We start from the raw sequence: 20,213 nt of genomic DNA, 5'->3' as shown, positions 1-20,213 counted from the left end.
GACAAAAAGTCACAACAAGGTCGCCCATTCATGGGTCGTACATGCTTCGACACCGTGTTTCTATATGGGGTCGTAGCCACCACATAGGACCCCACGTTGTATATGACGAATGTGTTATATCTATAAAAATATAAAATTGTAACGTCCCAAAAATTAAGACCAAAAATTTTGATTTTTATATTAATAAAACCATTATCTATAACAATATCATAAAGCCATAGTAAAATCAGAGTATATCAAATAATATCCAAGTACAATCAGAGTCATATAAAATGTGGAACAACGTGGTGTGTGAACTGAAATCATTCCAATATCTTCCCCTTCAAACCAGAGGTACCTGAAACATAAACTGAAAACCGTAAGCACAAAGCTTAGTGAGTTCCCTAAGTTACCACATATCATACATATCAAACATATAGTGGGCCCCGCCTGCCATCGAGCCCTGCTCGAAACAAATATGTCAGTCATCAGGCCCCGCCTGGTATACATACAAACATATAAACACATGCATAAATCACAAAGATAAATAGCATACAATATAATCATCAGGCCTCGCTCGACATTGGGCCGCACCCGGTAAACATATCATAAAACATACATACATAGTCACACAGACAACTAACATCCTAATCCTAATAAACCATGGGCCGACTATGAAACCCTGCCCTTAATTATTTCCTATTTGGGTGTAGGTGACGTAATTTAGATGATCCGGGTGTTTGGTTTACGTTTTGGAGCCAATGAGTATTTTGGTAAAGTGTCAACTCAGGCTTTTACGGAAATTAGACTGTTGTTCAAGAAATTTTAAGGCATGTATGAGTTGATAAAAGCATAGAGCTTCTTGTCACCTTTTAATGGATATAAGGATCGTCGAAATCGGACTTATAATGAGAAAGTTATGGCATTTGGATGAATTTAGGGTTTAAGGAAAACCCTAGTACGCGGGGTGTACATAAGGAGTACATAGGGCGTACTAGTGTGAGGTCGTGTACACGAGGAGTACACTGCGTACAGTGAATGTACTAAGCAGTCATGGTCGTTGATGCGAGGCCTTGTACATTGGGCGTACGAGGAGTTTGAGAAACCCTAATTTAAGTGTGCTGCACCCTATATAATTACCTTAAGTTTGTAACATCCATAAATTTCACAAAAATTTTAAACCTTTTCAAACATCCCAAAACACCATTTATTACAAACTGTTTTCAAAATAGTTTGTCATCAAAGTAACTCCTAAAAATCATAAAACAAAATGTGAGGACGTGCACGATCAAGCATTTGCCTTCTCGCAATCCTCTGAAGTACCTGAAACCATAAACCAAACTGTAAGCCCGAATCTTAGTGGGTTTCCCCAAAATACCAACGCCATATAACAGAACAATATCATAAACAAATATCATGCATACAGAGTCTTCAGCATGATGGGACCGCCTCACCAGCCTTCAACCTATCTGGCCCACTCTCAAAACCTTCAGCATGTCTGGGATGCTATACCGGGCCTTCAGCCTGTTTGGATCGTTCTCCGGGCCTTCGGCCTGACTAGTACGCCCCGATGGTCCTTCAGTCTACTCGTGCATCCCTGGGTCTGTTGGCCTAGAGCACAAAGTAAGACCACCTAAACCCACCCACAATCACACAATAATCACATAGATGCCAGACGCTAGCTAGCACGTATAATAATCATATAGGCTTATAGACCATCGATCATAACATCATCCTATACCCTATGATACCTCAAATGGCTTGCTAAGATGAAGATGACTCTGGATCTACAAGCTCAAGCTACACCCAAGAAGCCTCCAAATATTCTTATTATTCTACCTCACCAAAAACACCAAAAAAAACTCACTTTCAAGCTCAAATATCACAAATAACACTTAGGGTTTCGATATCAAGGTATAGAGTGATGGAAGCTGATCAATAGAAGGTCCAAGTGTGATATACGTTGCTAAAATAAGGCATAAACCCTAAAAATTAGGATTTACCCTTGCATCACGTACATCATGTGTACTCCCATGTACCCCCCGCGTACATGAGTGAACCCCATGATCCTGAAATAAGCTAGTATGCTAAGCGTACTTATAGAGTATACCCCGCGTACTAGCTAGGGAGTACACTTAGCGTACTAGCTAGGGACTAAACTGATAGAAAATTTGCATTAAGGGGTTAAAAAGGAAATATACCAAATCTCAAATGTTACAAAAATACTATAACAATGAAAATTGTAATAATTAATATACAAAATCTCGAATGTTACAAAAATACTATAACAAAGTTATATTGAATTCCACAAGAATAAGCAAATGAAAATTTTAATACTTAATAAAATAGACGTGAGAGACATAAATAAAACAAGTTTGAGACACATTTATGAAATAAAACAAACTTGAAATTTTCCATATATATATATATATATATATATATATATATATATATATATATATATATATATATATAAGGCTATGATCAAATGTAAATCATATATACTGTGTAACTCAATACCAGTCATTAAAATTTCAAAGTCAATGGTTGTTATTAATAGCTAAATATTATTATTTTTTAAATAAAAAAATTATAAACTTTCTAAATTAAATCATTTAAAGGGTAATATGGATTTTTTATATGTTTTGAGTTATGGAAAGGGAGATCTTTCTTAGATTCATATTTGACCTTTTTTATCAAGTTCCAATTAAATTCAAGTTTAAAAATCAATTTTAATTTTCTGAATGCAATTCGATTTCATTCTCTAATCTACGATCCTTCATCCAATTTCATTCTTTAAAGAATGAAGAATTTACGTGAAATAAAAATAACATTTTTTAAGAATCGAAATCATTCTTAAATAACTACAACCATAAAAATAGTGACATATATGAAATATTATGTGAGAATGGGTGAGAATGAGATGAGAATGAGATATAATTTCACAAATCGCATAATATTGTTTGAGAATATGAACATTATAGGAAATATATAATGCCATACTTAAAAAAATAACAAATATTTTTATAATATTTTGTAAGAATGGAAGAAATTACATTCTTAAAAAATAACAATAAACATTCTTGAAGAATATTTTGTCATAATAGAGTAACATAAGTATGATTGAAAGAATCCTCATAGAATGTATTCTTCAACCTATCAAAAATTTTGACAAAGAAAAAAAATCATGTTTACTATGTAGGTATCTTTTTGTGGAGGAACAAAAAGATCAAGCTCTCATTTTTCTTCCACCAAACACACCTTTCTCCCCTTTCAATCTCAATTGCATAACCTTGTTTTACACCTTCTGAATTAAATCAAGAACCACATACAAAAACTCTATTCTTGCATGTTTTTTTTTCCTTAAAATCACATAAAACCCACACTTTTTAAATTTGAATGATGTTTGGCGGTATTGTTATACAATAATTATTTTCGTTCGTTATTATTAACCCATCTGTTATATAAAAGGGGTGTTTGGATAAATAGTTTTTAGTTTATTAGCTTATTGTTTATTTGCTTATTGCGATGAAAATAATCAATTTTTTAAAATGTGTTTGGATTAGCTTATTGCGGTGGGAATAAGCAATAAGCAATTTAAGTGTTTGACAAACAATACAGTTTATATAAGTAAAATGACCAATAAGCAATATGCAATAAGGATCCCTTCATTGCTTATTAAAATTAGTTTATTTGGCTTATTCTTACCGTAATAAGCCGATTTTTAAAAACTTCTACCCAAATACTTAAATTTGCTTATTGCGGTGAGATTAAGCAATAAACAATAAACAACTTATTTTTTCGCTATTCAAACACCCCCAAAATTCCAAACATAATTTGATTTTAAAACTCATTTGTCATATAAAGTTTGAGATTTGAGATAATAATTTATTTTCAACCACATCATTTTGAACTCTTTCTTTTATAATACATTTAGTAATTATTTATTATTATTATTATTATTATTATTATTATTATTATTGATTCTTACCTTGTAAACTTATGTTTTTTGTAACATAAACATGTGAAGTGGAACCATAAATGTGTTATATGTTTTCATTGACAAAATAGTATTTTTAACTTTTTATTAATATCTCAATTTTAACCAATTATGTTGGCACTTGGCACAAATTGATTCTACACTTATGTAGAATTTGGTTGTTTTAAATTGGTAAAGAAACTCTTTTTGTAGAAAAATGACTAGACTCACGAGTCACGACACATATTATTAGCACCATCTGTTACGGCACAACACCCCCTTGCGGTGCAGAAAAGGAACCACCGTTACGGTATCGAATATTGATCTAGCAAGTGTGAAAAAACTAACAACTACAACTACAAGTCATAAACCTAACACACCACACCCTTCAAGATCACCAGAATCATCGTTCATTTCTGAGTCCGGATTCATCTCTTCTCCCTCAGGAGACCAGCTGACAAATTATCTTTACTACTATGGCTACCAATGGGGCTTCTTCTCCGGTCAGTTTCTTTCCTTCCCTGTTTTTGGATCGTCCTCTTCCATGATTTTCTGATTGAGTTCGGTTTTGATCGAATTTGGATGTTTTACTTGCATCTATTAGAGAGATGGAGATGTGGTTAATGCTACAGAGGCCAGTTTGGATAAGATTAAACGACAATTGGCATCTGGGTCGGGTAGAAATCTCTTGCAGGGTCCTCTTCTCAAGCGATCTGAAACGGTACTTAATTGATTCTTCATCCCTTTTACTTTGAAATTGACTTCATTATTCAACTACAGAATTAGCTCGATTGTTTATTGTTCCTTCCCTAATTTACCTTATGGCATCAAATCTGGATGACTGGGTAGGTTTTAAAGTAATTTAGCGATCAGAATGCAATTTTGGAAGTAAGACTCTTATATAGTTAAATGCTGTGAGAGGGATGAAAACAATCAAATTTGGGATAGATTGATTACTCAATAGAAAGAGAATCCTTCCATAGTTTAAGCAAACTGTTTATCATGTGGCAAGGAAATTATGAAGCCTTGTGGATTATGACTTGACTTGCAGGGAAATAAAACCCTAACTTTACTGGGAAACAGTAGAATTCTAAATCCCCAGATATTTGGTGGAAGCTATAGTTTATGAGATTTATCCCAAGATCAAGAACAATGGACTGCTTGATAAATGAAACAATTTCATGGCGTCTCATCATTCTCCCATGCATTTGAAATTCGTTCTTGAATCTTGAAATTTAGGTGCATTAGAACATACAAAGGTGCATGAACTTGACATAATATTAAATATCCTATCATGGTCATTATATGAACCCATGATTTTGACAACTACTATATACCTTGTTCATATAATTCAAGCAATTTGTTTGTATAAATTGACTTGATATCTTTTATTTGCTTGACACAAGAATCATTAGAACTGACAACACAGTAAGCAATTGAAAATAACCATAGATGGCCCAAGGTCGTGCACCATTAAAGAAGAATCAAGTAAAAAATCTTCAAGTGTTAAGGTGCATGTATTGATTTGCAACATGGGATAAACGATCAAATAATTATTGTAATGTTTAACATTGTCATCTTATGGTGTATGATTAATCAAGCATAAGAAATTATGATCTATAATTATTATTTATCTGACCTCTAGCTTCAACTGTTTTATGTTAACAGCTGAGGAAATGGAATGAGAGATGGATAATCTTAGACCCAACAACAGGAAAAATGGAATACAAGTAAGATCATATACTTTCTTTCATTGAAGCATCTGCCTATTTCTAACAAATATAATCATCTGCAGAATCAGGAGAAACGATCCAACTGTCAAAGGAACAATCATCTTTGATTCAAATAGCACAATAATGACATCACCCTATAACTTCCAGTAAGATCACTACTGAACACCATACCATGAATCTGAAATACATATGCTCTAACTTGGATGATTATCATGATTCTAATCTAATATATACATTTTTTTTTTAAAAAACTTTCAGTGGACTACCGAAGTATGACAACTGCATTATTTGTATCCACCACTATTTCTGTATTGCATATGCTAATATTATATTCATTCACATATTTATTTTGTTACAATATCTCAAATATAAAAAAGAAACTGTTGCATGTATGATGTATTCCCCTGACTTGATATTATTAGATATTGCAACACCACAGAAAAAAGAATATTTCCTCTGTGCAGAAACTCCAGGTGCAGCTAGAGCTTGGGTGGCGACATTGCAGTAAGTTATTCATTCCTTTTATAAAAACTTAACAAAAAAGTTAACTTACTGATGTATGTTTTTATCCTTTACACAAACAACAGTGCAACACAACTGGTATTAAGGGCTCATAAAGAGGCTGTGAACTCATTAGCTGGAAATAGTTCTGCAAAACTAGGAACAGTATCTGCTGTTGTAACTGCTGCAAATTCAACTGCCCTTGAATCCTCCAAAGAAATTGAAGCAGCCATGCAGATAGCAAGAAGAAATGCTTTGGGATCTGTGTTGAACAAAGCACCTGATGGCCCATTGGATGATTTGACAATCATGAAGGTATATATAATTTGGTATTTTTAAATCAATCCTTCAAAAACAGAGGATTATATAAATTGGTATTTTTACTTACAGGAGACATTAAAAGTAAAAGATGAGGAGCTGCAAAATTTATCAAGGGATATTCGTGCAAGGGATTCAACAATAAAAGAGATAGCAGAAAAGCTAACTGAAACAGCAGATGCTGCACAGAGTGCAGCATCTGCAGCTCATACAATGGATGAGCAACGAAGATTGGCAGCTTCAGAAGTTGACCGCTTAAGAAAGGAGTTAGAAAAACAAGCCATTTCTTACACTTCAAAGGTTTTTGTTTATATATATGTTTACATAAAGAAGCATGCTTAAGTTATATGATGATTTTAACCAAAAATGGAATATTGGTTTTTTTATAGCTAAGGGATTCTGAAGAGAAAATAATGGTTTTAAGTAAAGAAAGAGAGCAACTTATTAAACAACGAGACTCTTCTCATCAAGAGGCACTTTTATGGAGGTCTGAGCTGGGAAAAGCTAGGGAACGTGTAGTGATTCTAGAAGGAGCTGTTGTGAGAGCTGAAGAGAAGGTTAGGGTTAAAGATGCTGAGGTTGAAGCTGTAATAAAAGAGGCAACAGAGAAAGAAAGTGTCCTGAGAAAAGAGAATCAAGAGCTTTTGGCATGCATTCATGTTCTACAACTACAACTTAAAAGGTTTTATTAAGAGACTAGAGTACATTACATTTTTGGTCCCTAAGTATATAGATATTTCTTTGCATTTTGGTCCCAAAAAGTTATCTTAAAAACTTGCTCCTTATTTTTAACTTTCCTAATGATTCTGGTCCCTTGTCATCTAAGTTATCAGCCAAGCTGTTAAATTTTTTAAAATAACCATTTTGCCCTTGGACCAAAACTGGAAAAATAAACAGGATACTACCTGGACCAAATTTGTATATTTCTCTTATTTTTGAATTGAGGTTCATAACATTTCATATGTGCATATGATTTTTAAATCTTATATTATATCTAAATGTATATTATGCATTGAATTTTTTATTAATATGTTAATCTGAAATTATTTATATATTACTGTAACTTTCTATTCTGAAATATATTAATCTTTTATTTGTTATCTAGCACACCATGTACAAGGTATATAATAAAAGAATAATGTATTTTAAAATAGTATTCAAATTAATATATTAACAAATAATTTAATTTACAATATACCCTAAAAATATCAAAAAGTTATTATATGTGCATATTGAATTTTATAAACCTTAATAAAAAAAAAAAAAAGAGAAATTTACAAATTTGGTCCGTATGGTATTTCTTCAATTTTGATGCAAGGGCAAAAAGTTTTCTTGTTTATCTCTTGCTCTATGGACATTGTGATTTGCTTGTTGCTGACGTGGCAGTTGTGTTTTATCAGCAGGCAGGAGGAAAATACAAAGCAAGTGCTTGAGGAGAGAGTAGAGTCATGCTCCGGTGATACGCAACCCCTCACAAAACATGTGCATCCAACGGTCAAGAATGTGGATAAAGCAAGCCTTAGTGACTCCAGGAATATTCCTGTGTCGGAAAGGAGTTTGGTGTATCCTGATCAAACTGGGGGATGGAATGATATAGAGGCAACAGAAGCAAGAATAGCGGACGTGAGGGAAATCTCTGCTGACACTCAAGGGAATGGGAATGACATTCCGGTGTTTGTGCAGGGGAATGAGAGTCAGCAGCAGCAACAGCAGGAAGGAAGTGCATATTATCCGGATGTTCCTGCGTTTAGACAATCAGATGATACACAACCACCCGAACAAACAACCGATTCATACCACCATCAACCTTGATCTCGTGTTTACTGTTTTGTTTCTCATAGGGTGAAACTCAAACCAATCAATCATGTGTGAAAAATGATGTTATAGTGTGAAACTTTATATTTGCTAACTAACTTGAGGCTACTGAATTCACTGTTTTTGGTAATCAGTTTGAGATCGTGTCTTCTTTTTTACTAATCATAATGATCTATATATTTGTGTTTTTCTTTCACTTAATGTAAACAACTTAATAGAGAAAACAACGGATGCGTATCTTTTCCTATTAAGTCCTAAAGTTTTACATATTTATCCTTCTTTTCTCATTCCATGTATGGAGGTATCTTTATTTTGTACATAGTATTTATTCTGAAAACATTATATCCAACAAACAGAATGAATATTCATTTTCTTTTTTTCTAAAATCGGCAACATACTTCATTTTTTATCTAGCAATCAACTTGCATATCGAGTTGGATTTATTTTGGCACATTAGTGCTGTCAGCTACCACGTGGTATAACACGTGTACACGACGAGTACATACTAAGGAAATGACGTGTTTCTTCTATTTTTGGTTTTAGTTTTAGTTTAGAGTTACATGTGGTTTTGGTAAAGGCTGTTGTATTTAGATTTGGTTTGAAATTTTTAATTAAAAAAATTATTTAAAATTTTAAAATGATCTCTATTGAAGGAAATATTCATAAATAATTTTAAACGTCATGTTATCTATAAGTCACATTACAAAAATATAATGACGAGCAAATAAAAAATGCCACGTTTGCATACCAAGTCAATATAAAGTAAAACCCCGCTTCCCAGTCTAAAAAGTTTTAAAACACATCCTAGCACCTGCGATGATGGTTATTAATATGAATTATAACATTAGAAAAAGTAATACGATTGATTACAATAAAAGCAAAATAATGTGATTGAGGTAATTACAAGACAAGAAAAACATAATAATGTGATTGGCATGATTACAAAAATACAATCTTGGAACACCTGTAGTGATTGGGTTTCCAACTTTACACACATGCAAATGAGATCATGGTACTATTTCCTTTTCCCACTTAAATAATGTCCGGATATATTATACTAAAAAGAAATGGAAAGAAATATATGAAGACAAATTTGTTTAAAAGTTGGAACGACTTAACAGCACGATATTTATATCAACTAACAGTTGTCCATCCAAACTGAATAAGATAGATAATTGAACCAAAAACTTGATTGATCTTTGATTATTATCAACACAAAAGAAAAAGAAAAAGAAAAAGAAATAAATAAACCTTGGCCCTTGTTTTGTCTTTGTTATGTGACAAGTGATTTACATCTCTCTTCCACTCAAATACCCCCACCACTCCCTCCTGTTAGTAATCTAACAAGAACGATTGCAACCCGTTAAACTTTTAACGGTTTTCTGTTAACTCTGTTAGATTTCCGATTTAACCACCGGGCCCGGGCGTTCTATGTCAGCAGTACCACCCATGGTTTCACTGTCCATGCTGGCAGTCCGGCTCCTCCTGTTCCTTCTTTCCTGTTTTCAAAAGTCAACCATCGGTCAAAACAGCATACCAGCAGAGGGTAGTTTTGTCTTTTCAGCATCATAATGATTATAAGTTATAAGTACCTCACGATATGGGAAATCTGCATCAAGCATTCTGACAACTTGACTCATTTTAGGTCGTTTCTCAGAGTCAGGATCAACACATCTAAGAGCCACTAAAAGTGCACGTTTTAAAGCATGCGTCGAGGGTTTCGGGTCAAGACTCGGGTCAACAACTTCCTCAGCTCTTCTATTTCCCACCATCATTTTAAGCCACTCAACAAGATTCACCTACCATTAGTTCCAAAAAAAAAAAAATACTTACATTTTATATAGAAAAAACATTTCAACCTTGATACAATTATACAATATCAAATCCATTGGTAGTACCTCATTAGCAGAGCGATTGTAATCCACTGGATCCCTTCCAGTTACTGCTTCTAGAAGCAACACACCAAAACTATAAATATCACTTTTTTCATTTAACATGCCAGTATTCGCGTATTCTGGAGCCACATAACTGTAAATCAAAACATGAAGAAATTATTTAGTATATTTCATCACTCCTTTTTTAGGTCACATTACAAGATAATCATATATTCATACCCGAATGTTCCCATAACTCTTGTATTTATGTGACTTTCTCCTGCATCCAAAAGCTTGGCCAATCCAAAATCAGAAAGCTTCCCGTTGAAGTCATGGTCAATTAAAATATTGCTAGATTTTATGTCTCGATGCACAACTTTTGGTTCTATAGCTTCATGCAAGTAAGCAAGCCTGTGAAATCAGTTTTGATGAAAAAGGATCAAAATCTTGATTCTTGAAAAGTTGTGAAACTTGTAACACGTTTGAACTTATAAAGATTCACTTACGCTTTTGCAATACCAAGAAGGACCTTCATGCGAGCTTCCCATGTAAGAACACCACATTCCCGAACATCTCCATGAAGCCATTGTTCAAGGTTTCCATTGTCCACATATTCATAAACAAGCATCCTAAGTTTATTCAAGCAAATACAAACCATAATTCAATAACAAATAGAAAGAATCACAAGAAATAAGAAGTTAGGTGCATTGAATAAGTTAATAACACACACACACACACACACACACCTATGTGTTCCTTCTATGCAGTAGCCTAGAAGTCGCACAAGATTCTTGTGTCGAACATGTCCTATAGCCTCCACTTCAACTCTAAACTCTTTTTCAGCCTGTCCCCTATGCATATAAACATGATACAAAATTATAAAACATTCATTTCATAGCTTAAAGTTATACTCATACTCACAGATTGTTAAGAAGCTTCTTCACTGCTACCTCTGTCCCATTGATCAATGTCCCTTTATATACAATCCCATATCCACCCTCACCAACCACATTTTCATGGGAGAAACGGCGTGTTGCTTGTTCAAGGTCTCTCAAAGTAAACCAGTGTCCCCACCCTAAATGTGAGGTTTCAGGTAACCCTATAAATGGAGATGAAGATTGCTTCCAGACCATTCCAGAAGTTCCTTCTTCACCTGACTTTGACTTGGATCCCCTTTCATAAATAGAACTGCTTTGACTTACATTATCAGCATCACCAGATTTGCTCACTCCAAGTTGAAATATCATTTTTCCTGAATTCTTATTCGTCGGTTCATCATTAGTGGTTGCTGATGAATGTTCAAGATTGTTGTGGTTATGAAAATGTGAACCTCCGACTCTATCTACCCTGATGTCTTTTGGGACATTTGGTATCTGGGAAAGGGGGTAACTGTCTGATCTTCTTCGAGATTTTCTTTGGCATGTGACCCACATTGATAAGAAAAAGAGAAACACACAGATAAACATACCAACACAGAGGCAGATCACTACCCATAGTTTAAGACCCATAATTGAAGTCTTCTTCGATAATTGTGTATTTAAACTCCCGGATGACATTTTTGGCGACAATTACGAGTTATGAAGTCGTATAACCCCCCGACGTCTGCTAATCCATCTCCTTCCGTATCCTGTCAACAAAACGGAAAGGGGAAAACACATCTCAATTGTCGGATTTTGCGGCGCGATTAAGCTAAAATTAACATTAACAAGCGAAAACGAAAAACCCACCTTCCAATTTCCAATTACTAGGTTTACAACAGAGCAACTAATCCCAAATCAAATCCCAATGCCTGACAACATAAAGAGAAAATTGGAAGAATTCCAACAAGACATTAGATAAAGTATATACTAGTGCAATTACAGCTGTAAATCGTCAGATATATTAAAGGCATTTGAGAAAATTAAGCACTGATCTAAAAGAAACATAATGGTGTTGAAAAACTTACTGTAGATGCGATTTAATCTAAACCCACTTATTGTTTTATGAGAATCGAAAGACCCACATGGCGCACTGCTCAGATTTTGCAAGCATAGATTAGGGACCGGTTGTAATGGGGAAGCAGTGCACGCAAAGCCACCGAAAGACAAAATCTGAGAAGCAAAAGGGAGTTTGGAAGTAGAGAGAGGGTGAGGGAAGAGTGGGCCAAGAATTTCAGAAAATATAGAGAAGAAAAATCTGGACACCACACTAATGAGAAAAATCAAAAATATATATAGAAACCCTGATAAATCGCAAATCGGATCAAAGGAATAGAGATAATTGCATGGAAAACTGTGTTTTTTAATTGCAAAACTAGAACAAAGTCTTCAGATTTATTTTAAACTAAATTATTAATTATGGTATAATTATTAGAATGTAAGAGCCATTTTCTATAGATTAAAAATTAAAACATGTTGTTTTTCAGAAATCAATGAATATATTTGTTCTAAAATGAATGAAATTTAAGTAAATTACACAAATGGTCCTTATGGTTTGGGGTAATTTGCATGCTTGGTCCTTAACTTATTTTTTTAACTCGGAATGTCCATATTGTTTGTTTTTATTAGACCTTACTTCAAGTAAAACTAAGCAAGGGCTTAAGGCCCCAATTCTAAGGGGCCCCTTAACCCAAATCTCAATGGTTCTTCGAATCGTGGATGCCACAAGAAATCATCAAAACCAAGTGACTATAGGCTGTTCCAATCTTCCTTCTCGGCTTCTCATTCTTTGATTTTCCATTCTCGGCAGAAGCAAGAAGCAACCATTACCAATCTGCAATATTGATTGAAACAAAGAAACGACATGTTAAGTTTGATATGTTCTTCTTCTTCGGTTCTTCCTCTGATAATATGATAATCCGATTAGTTGATTCTCGATTCTTCTTATGTTTGATAATCGAATTTTCTTCCTCTAATAACCCAACGACTGCTTTTCTTCTTCCTCTAATACTCTGCCAATCTGATTCTCAGCTGCTCTATTAGGATTACGTTTGATATGTTATATTTGTAGCAGTTTTAGACCTTCCATTATACGAATATCTGAATCTGATTATCTGTCTATCAGATTATCTATTAGGATTAATGTTTAATGTGTTATTTCTATAACAGTTTTCAGTCTTTTTGACTCAACAACCGATCTTAGCAGTCAATCTTTAGATTTTGGGCCAAGATTCAGTCATGATCATGACCCAACATGGGTAATATCCTGTGGTATGCACCGCACACCTTCATTTGGAAGATCAAGCTTCCAACCAACCATGGCATCTGGAAATGCAACTTTTCCTATTCGGGCATCAAATGCATTTCATGTAACAAGTGGCTTCCCTATTGATACATATGGGACCCATGGATTTCCTGAAAGAAATAAAAAGGTATAGTTAGGAGCATATAATATCATTTCTTTGTGTTGTTTTCTACTATGTATCTCAGATTAGAAGACTATTTAGGTTTCAGTGCCAAATTGGCTTAGAGAGGAAATAATTAATAAGAAAGCAGTAATTAGAACTTCAGCCACAGAGATTTCCAGGCAGGATACCCAATCTAATGAACTTGAAGTTATGGAGGGATCTCTTGGGAAAGGAGATCAAGTGGATGGAAAAAACATTTCTACAGAAGAAGAGGATGATGATGAGGTTCTATTATGCAAATCCATGATAATTTTGATTCATTGAAATTAGATAGTGCTTAGTATGATCATGACGGAATCATGGAAGAAATGGAATGGTTCATTCCATAGGAATGAAGAAGAAAAACATGTTTATGTTGAATGAAACATTCCTGATGGAATGTGATTCATTCCAAGTTGTTAATTTTGTCATGTGATAATGCATTCCATTCCTTCAGGCCAACCAAACATTTATAACTCAGTGTAATTTCAGACCAAAATTTTGTAGTCTAGTTTGAACTTTAAATTTGTAGTACATTACTATTGAATCGGGTTTGGGACTATTTTTGTTGGAAGTATGAACGAATTTGAGTTTTCTCAAGGTCAAGGCTATGAAGAACTAATTGTGATAACATTAAGTATAATAAAGGCCAAAGGGCCCCAAATTTTTGGTTCGCTTAGAGCCCCCAATTTGGTTGAAGCCGCCCCTGGTCTTACTAAAAAGACTATTATTTAAACAGGAAAAAATGTTGGGGTAAGTAAGATAAGGTGAAGGGATGGGGTTGGGGTTGGGGGTGTGTTTATTTAAATAAATTATAAAAATCAAAGGCAAAATAGTATTTTTTAGGTAAAACAAGGACCAAGTGCGTAACAAAAACAAACAATAGGGACCTTTCGAGTTTAAAAAATAAGTTAGGGACCAAACGCGCAAATTACCCTAAACCATAGGGACCGTTCGTGTATTTTACTCTATTATTTACTATATAGTGTATAAAGTAAAAGTTTGATTTAGATTATGATTATACATATTTAACTCTTAACGATATCTCGATATTTCACATTTTAAAGGAAGAAATGATATATCACGAACTTAAATCAATTAAGTGTTAGAAAAATGAGATAATAATAGCATTGGAAATTCTGAGAATTGTGATTTCACTATCAAATCAAAGTATTTGGTGGTACTCCGTAATCATTGATTGGATAAGACTCAGAAGAGAAAAGAACAGAGAATGAGATATATGAATTTCGTGGCAATAGTCAAAAAACTGTCATAAATCTGGGTTTTCTATAATGATTAATCACTTGGACCCCGTCAAGGGCTGTCGCCCTTGGACCTCGCTCCTAGGGGCACTGCTCTGGACCCCCGTTTGTTCAGGGGCTTCGCCCCTAAATGTCAGTCTACTTTTAATCTTGAATAAGTTTAAACAAGTGTGCACTCTACACCTTCCTTACTTGTTTAATATTTATCAAGATCATTTTTGGTAACACAAAGTAATCTCATTACACTTAAATCACATTAGTGAAACAAATCACCATTTGCTGACTTTTGATTTTTCGTTTTTATTAAGGTAAGTAGTTCTTAATAATAAATGATATATTGTAATAATAGTAACATGTATGTATTTATATATGTATTCATAGAGTTAGATTCATATGTGGATGCATATTTATTGTGCGAACATGTGTGGACAATGTTATCATGTGAGAATTACTAAGAAAATAAATTGTTTGATAATATGAATACATTCTCACATAATATGAATATATTCAACATCACATAACTATAGTTGTTATCACGTATTCTCAGTAATTAAATTGTTTATAAGGGTTATAAGGTAGTATGAACCTTTTTTATGGTTCTCGTTTTGTCATAATGTTGTCAAAATATGTTATTGGTAATCGTATTTTGTAAGAACTAGAACGAGTGAATAACGATATGTGAAACAAGAATTAATGAGAATTAGTGAAAATGCATGATAGTAACAATAATTATGTGATGTTGAACGTATTCATATTATCAAGCAATTTATCATCTTAATCATTCTCACAGAATAACATTATCCACACATATCCACATAATAGATGTCATCCATATTTAAACCTAATCTATATGCATATGTTTCTTTATTTATTTAAATATAACAAGGCACATTTCCAACATACCTTAAAAGTTTTTATGTCATTTCAGTTTGTTATATTAATTGTTTAATAAAATAATAAATTAGATATAATTATTATCTTATGATATATTGTTAAATAAATATACATATAAAGTTACTTTTATCATATCCGATATTAATTTAGGGTTTTGATATTAGAGTCATTGATCTTATGGTTTTTTTTATCTAATTACAATCTTAGTCCATTCTGTGATAGGTAATAAGTATATATCAATGTTATAACATGAAATATGGTTAAATTTATATAATAAAAATACATATTTTACGTATTTGTTCATTTAGGACCGATTTTTGTCTCTTTCTGTTAAAGTATAATTATACCATAGTTGGATTGATTATCAAATTGTGAACTATAATGAAATGATTATTAATGCCATCGAAAACACATTGTGAACCGTGAAGATAAGATTAAAGGTCCAAAATTTTCAAAAGATTGTTATTGTTGGTGTCTTTGTATGTTGCCTCTTTCATCGCAAAAAGGAGCAAGGATCATCATTTTTGTTTGTGCATGTGGATAATCGATTGAGAAATATGAATGTGTTGCAAGTAATCAAGAAACATTCGTTTTAATACATTTGATAGCTATAATTATTACTCATACATTAAGGGGGAGTAGGCTTTAGCCTTTTAGGTTATTGATAATCATAGAATACCATTTTATTGACTATAACTAAAGTAGTATTACAAGAATCAACACCAACGTGAATAAGAAAACTCTCATTAATGGTCCATGAAGACCATGCCACGTCCACAAACATACATAAGTGTAGGGATGAGCGTAGGCGGGTACCCGCCTCATTTGGCGAGAACCGGAACCGGAACCGGAACCGAAACCGCTCTAGGTAGTTCTTAAATGTTTGGAACTAGTCCCGGAATCGGCGGTTCCGGTTCCGGGAGCGGGTAACCCGATCACATTAATTTTGTTATTTTTTTCAACAAAACCGCAATTTAGTTTAATCCAAATGAAATCAATTTGGACCAAAGACAGACAAAATCGGACCAATATATTCTAAACCGGTCTAAGTAGCACACATTTATATGAGATAATATATATATATATATATATATATATATATATATATATATATATATATATATATTAATCAGTTCCAGCGGGTACCCTGCGGGTAGCGGTTCCAAAAAAAACAAGAACCGGAACTGCTCAAATCGGAACCGGAATCGGAACCGCTTAAGGCGGTTCCAGCTCCAAAACCGGCAGTTCCGAGGCGGTTCCGGTTCCAAAAGCGGGTACCCGGTTCTGATGTTCATCCCTACATAAGTGCATGTTAACCATACACGAGTATATGATCTCTCGTATGGGCTAGTACAAATTAGGGTATCCTTTAAAATCATTTTAAAACCTTTTAAATCATTTTGAAAAGTGTGGAATTCGGTCCCAAAACTTTTAAACCATAGGTTTTAATTAAACGGTGTATGGGGCATCCAATTTAAATATCATTACAAAGGTTAAGATGAACAATACATGTTGTAACATCCCAAAATTTACAACCAAAAATTTCATTTTTAATTTAATAATTATAAAACAGATTGTTAAAAACATCATTGAGTTATCCCATATCATAAAAACTCATAAGTCATATGTTTCAAAACAAGTCATAATAATGTCAGAGTACAAATCCCAACGTACTACCTTCTTTGCTAGTATGCCCCGCGTACACTTTGTTACGCCCCGCCCCGTGTACTCGGCTAAGCCTGCAAACCACAAAAACTTCTGAAGGTCATAACTTCTTCGTTATAAGCCCGATTCCGACGATCCTTATATCCACGGAAAGGTGACGAGAAGCTTTATACTTCTAACAACTCAAACCTTTCTTAAGACCTTCCGAACAAAAATCCATTTTCCACAAAAACCCAAACTCCCACTTTACCGAAATACCCCTAGGCTCCAAAACACAAACTGAATACCCGTATCACTTCTAATACATCACCCGCACCTAAAAGGGGCTAGATCTTACCTTTCCAAGAGCCACAATCCTTATAATGACCAACCTTCGAGCCACCGCCTCAGAGTATGAGTCAATTCGGTACAGAGTGTTACAATCTAGACCCTAGACATCATATGGACACGTAAAATCCCTGGCTTTCCCTCCATGCATGACCTTTTGGAGCTTAAAATGCCAAATTGACACCTTAAAGCTTACATGGGACTTTCATGGCCATAAAGTTTGCACCTTTATGCCATGAAAGTCCTTATAGACCACAGATCTGAAAGAGTAATTAATTCGGACGTCCAAGTCTCAAAAGCTGGCTTACTTGGACCAAAACATGGAGAAATCATTCCAAAACTAGATCTAAACATTGAATAGACAAGATAGGGGCTTTGTACCTCCAATGAACCAGAAATGGAGCTTAACTTCTAGATCTACTCTTCTCCTTCACTTACTTGCTCCTTCTTCAAGTATCTTCTTCTTCAAAACCTCAAGAAAGCACCAAGAATGGCTCAAAACTCTCACAAATGTATTAGGGTTTTGTGGCTAGGATTTGGGACGATGGAGGCTGCAAATGAGGCCAGGTTATAAGGTTATGGTGTTAAATAGGATGCAAAACCATTAAAATTAAGGTTTCATCTTCCAGCGCCAACTCGTCGAGTTGGACCTCCCCAACTCGTCGAGTTGATCTTCCAAAACACGCATGCCCCATATTTCCTACTCGTCGAGTTTTTGCCTTAAACTCGGCGAGTTGAGCTTTAGAATTGATGTTTTGTTTCCATAACTATCCCTCTAAATTTCGGGTGTGACACATGCATGACCTTCTAAATTAATATCCAAGCTTACTATTCTAAACTTCATTTTCACCTGCGAGCACATGTCAAAATAGTACATTAGTCTTGGGGATCCTAGTGAGTAATATCATAATTCGACTACATAAAGGAATTAGGAAGGGCAATGCCTTATTTCTACGTCAAGATTCCCAAAAATCACCTTAAAAACTTTTTTCAAAATAATAACATTTTCCTTAATCACTTCCAACACCATTTCTTGTATCACCTATCATTTTCAAAATCATTTTCCATTTCATGAATCATTTCATAATAAAAAAAATAATTTTAAGAGTAGATAAGTTCATAATAAATATGCAATATACATGAAACTAACCCATCCCAATCCTATATTCTCAAGTTGGTCCCTCACATTATACGGGATTAACGATTTGGATATTTCCGAATAAGCATCCTGCTTAAACCATTGTAGAGGCCAACACTTCATGAAGCCTCCTCACCGTCCCAAGCTTTACGATAAACATGTGATCATTAAACATATTTTCCATGGAATACGTTTTCAAAGCCTATCTTAGCCTTCAAAAGGAGTACATTTCTCCTTGGGCCGTGATCTATGATCCTACAAATTTCTAGGGAATTTCACTCTATACGTGTATCATAAAGTCACATAGACCCCTAAAAAACCATTCTACATGTAATATATAAGTAACAATGCTCAAATCGTACATAATTTCTCATACAAAACATGTCCCAAAATTCATTTTCATCCCATGCACACATATGTTATAAGTCCACATAGCAAACAAATCATATAAGTATAAATAATACTTTCAAAACATTTCAAATAATTAGTATGTGAAAAGTACTTTAGGTATGTACTCACCTCGATCCAATACATAACAAGCAACTCGCTTTCCTATCAACTCTAAATTTCTCAAACACTACCTACTGTCATGTAGCTATTTTCATTCCACCTAAAGTTCATAAAGGTTGTCCCACTAATCCTTCTTATATATGTACATAATTTATTATTTTGAAAACCCATCTGCCGGGGCAAGCTGGACGACAGTCTCGGGCCCTAAATGCCAAAGTGTCACACACCCAAGCCAAAGATGTCGGAAACATCCGGGGGTGACGAACTTCATGTGTAGTATCATAACAACGAGTATAATAGTGCTCAGAGTAAATAAAACCATAATAAATATAATTGAACAAGTTACACCATAGTATGAGTTTACATATTATAAAATCAATTACACTATGATGACAAAATGAACTGTTTGACACGTTAGCATCCCATCCTTAAAATCTACGAGTTACTTGTTTTACTGATTTCCTGATAATATAAGTAGTTTCGAAAAAGTGTCAACATATAAGTTGGTGAGTTCATAAGCTTTTGAATGTAGAGTTTGAAAACCCTGGTTTTTACCAGTATGTATTTTATGTTCTGTTTGAAAACCATGATTACCACCAATATGTATAGTAGTTTTATTATTTGAAATAAAACCAAGTATTGCATCCCAAGTTTGAAAACCTTTGTTTGTAAATGTAATGTATACCCAAGAAAAATACAATATTTTCCTTATCAAATGTTATGTAGTCTTAAATCCCAAGACCGAGTGTATGTATGTTCGTACTTGTAACGATGTATGCAATTTTAAATGGATAAAACCCATTTTAAAGTAGAAATTCCCGATAAAATATACGTTTCGTTATCTCCCTATGTGA

The 20,213-nt window shown here is 34.0% G+C and overlaps 2 protein-coding genes across 3 annotated transcripts; one reads left to right on the top strand and one right to left on the bottom strand.

The window, feature by feature from the left end:
- Positions 1–4,203: 4,203 nt before the first annotated feature.
- SWAP70 (Pleckstrin homology (PH) domain-containing protein) lies at positions 4,204–8,487 on the top strand. Of its 2 annotated transcripts, none has more exons than XM_078983654.1 (10): positions 4,204–4,461; positions 4,563–4,679; positions 5,627–5,688; positions 5,754–5,837; positions 5,950–5,981; positions 6,114–6,195; positions 6,279–6,507; positions 6,583–6,810; positions 6,900–7,192; positions 7,914–8,487. In XM_078983654.1, exons 1-10 carry the CDS (start codon positions 4,435–4,437, stop codon positions 8,320–8,322), a joined length of 1,563 nt encoding a protein of 520 aa, XP_078839780.1. In that variant the 5' UTR covers positions 4,204–4,434; the 3' UTR covers positions 8,323–8,487. The 2 variants fall into 2 exon arrangements, with proteins under 2 accessions (XP_078839780.1, XP_078839779.1); XM_078983653.1 differs by having other exon boundaries at positions 4,211–4,461; positions 7,911–8,487.
- A 1,010-nt stretch (positions 8,488–9,497) lies between these two features.
- On the bottom strand, positions 9,498–12,391 carry LOC145035074 (putative receptor-like protein kinase At2g42960). The gene is made up of 9 exons (XM_078983652.1): positions 12,145–12,391; positions 11,927–11,988; positions 11,121–11,826; positions 10,946–11,050; positions 10,706–10,828; positions 10,440–10,610; positions 10,224–10,353; positions 9,918–10,124; positions 9,498–9,824 (listed from the first exon to the last, which is right to left on the bottom strand). Exons 3-9 carry the CDS (start codon positions 11,753–11,755, stop codon positions 9,720–9,722), a joined length of 1,476 nt encoding a protein of 491 aa, XP_078839778.1. The 5' UTR covers positions 11,756–11,826; positions 11,927–11,988; positions 12,145–12,391; the 3' UTR covers positions 9,498–9,719.
- Between the last annotated feature and the right edge of the window lie 7,822 nt (positions 12,392–20,213).

Source organism: Lactuca saligna, chromosome 3 (assembly GCF_052625555.1).
Source record: "Lactuca saligna cultivar CGN05327 chromosome 3, ASM5262555v1, whole genome shotgun sequence".
NCBI classification, from domain to species: domain Eukaryota; kingdom Viridiplantae; phylum Streptophyta; class Magnoliopsida; order Asterales; family Asteraceae; genus Lactuca; species Lactuca saligna.
The sequence above is the reverse complement of the archived record's forward strand: the minus strand, read 5'-3'. Positions and strand labels throughout refer to the sequence as shown.

What these genes read in the sequence shown, in the direction of transcription:
- LOC145035074 (XM_078983652.1), bottom strand. Translation starts at nt 11,755, where the DNA reads ATGTCATCCGGGAGTTTAAATACACAATTATCGAAGAAGACTTCAATT. An exon ending in AAGAAGCTTCTTAACAATCT is followed by an intron (nt 11,051 to 11,120) that starts GTGAGTATGAGT and finishes TTATATGCATAG; the next exon opens with GGGACAGGCTGAAAAAGAGT. An exon ending in CTTCTTGGTATTGCAAAAGC is followed by an intron (nt 10,611 to 10,705) that starts GTAAGTGAATCT and finishes CTGATTTCACAG; the next exon opens with GCTTGCTTACTTGCATGAAG.
- SWAP70 (XM_078983653.1), top strand. Translation starts at nt 4,435, where the DNA reads ATGGCTACCAATGGGGCTTCTTCTCCG. An exon ending in CCAATGGGGCTTCTTCTCCG is followed by an intron (nt 4,462 to 4,562) that starts GTCAGTTTCTTT and finishes TGCATCTATTAG; the next exon opens with AGAGATGGAGATGTGGTTAA. An exon ending in CTACAACTACAACTTAAAAG is followed by an intron (nt 7,193 to 7,910) that starts GTTTTATTAAGA and finishes GTGTTTTATCAG; the next exon opens with CAGGCAGGAGGAAAATACAA.